Below are 1,260 nucleotides of genomic sequence, written 5' to 3' on the forward strand. Positions count from 1 at the left end.
TGTAACATTGTGTGTTAATTGCACTGGAAGAAAACAACTCAAGATAATTAGAAAATGTATTTTATTGCCTTATCCAGGGTAAGCGTTTTATGACTTTTGGTTCCTCTTAGATTTTGTAGATTCATGGTCAGCTCTCACCAGCTTCCTCAGTGCATTCTTCATGTCCTTGTTCCGCAGGGTATAAACTAGAGGGTTAAGACTTGGAGTGATGATCGTGTAAAAGAGAGTGAGGAACTTTCCCTGGTCTTTGGAGGCACTGTTACCTGGTTGTAGGTACATGTAGATAACAGTTCCATAGAAGATAGACACGACAGTGAGATGAGATCCGCAGGTATTAATTGCTTTTTGTCGGCCTTCCTTTGACTTTATTCTCAGCACAGCTTTGGCGATGTAGCCATAGGATATCAGAATGAGGCTGAGCGGTGTAAGGACAAAGACAATGCCCAAAGCAAAAACAGACATTTCAACTGATGTGGTGTCTATACACGCTATCTTGACCATAGCTGGCAACTCACACAGGAAGTGGTCCAGAAGGTTGTTTCCACATCGAGGCAAATTCAGAGTGAGTGTACATAGTAATACAGAATTGGCCAAACTAATGCTCCAGACTATGATTATCATCTTGAGACAGAGATGCGGGTTCATGATGACCAAATAATGCAAGGGCTTACAAATAGCCGTGAAGCGATCATAAGACATAACGGCTAGGAGGAGGCACTCAGCGGAACCCAACCACATGAAGATGTAGAGTTGGGTGACACAGCCCACGTAGCTGATGGTCTTGTCAGGTCCCCACAAGTTAACCAGCATCTGCGGGATGATGCTGGTGGTGTAACATAGATCCAGGAAAGATAGGTTCCTGAGGAAGAAATACATCGGTGTGTGGAGACGGGCATCCCAGAGAGATGCAAGGATGATGGCCGTGTTGCCCACCCACGTAATGAAGTAGAAGAGAGTGACAACTCCCGATAGGACCATCTCCAGTTTGGGATGGTCCGAGAAACCAAGCAGAATAAAACCTTGTAGAGAAGTGTAATTGTTTTGGCTCATAGTCCTTCAATGGCCAAATTCTAGAATGAGAAAGGCAGAAGGAGATGATGGGGGATATGGATGAAGGTGAGGATGAGGAGGAATAGGCGGAAAAATAAGAGAAGGAGGAGGAGGATAAATTTGTCAGCACAGACCACACAATTTAAATAAATACAAACTAAAACGGGAAATATTTAAGTTAATAATGAATAATTAATTAATAATTTAAAA

General features: G+C 42.8%; 1 protein-coding gene across 1 annotated transcript; it reads right to left on the reverse strand.

The window, feature by feature from the left end:
• Positions 1 to 87: 87 nt before the first annotated feature.
• Positions 88 to 1,050, reverse strand: LOC115296601 (olfactory receptor 2W1-like). The gene has a single exon (XM_029945087.1). It carries the CDS (start codon positions 1,048 to 1,050, stop codon positions 88 to 90), a length of 963 nt encoding a protein of 320 aa, XP_029800947.1.
• Between the last annotated feature and the right edge of the window lie 210 nt (positions 1,051 to 1,260).

The sequence above is a fragment of the Suricata suricatta genome, chromosome 7 (genome assembly GCF_006229205.1).
Source record: "Suricata suricatta isolate VVHF042 chromosome 7, meerkat_22Aug2017_6uvM2_HiC, whole genome shotgun sequence".
NCBI lineage: Eukaryota > Metazoa > Chordata > Mammalia > Carnivora > Herpestidae > Suricata > Suricata suricatta.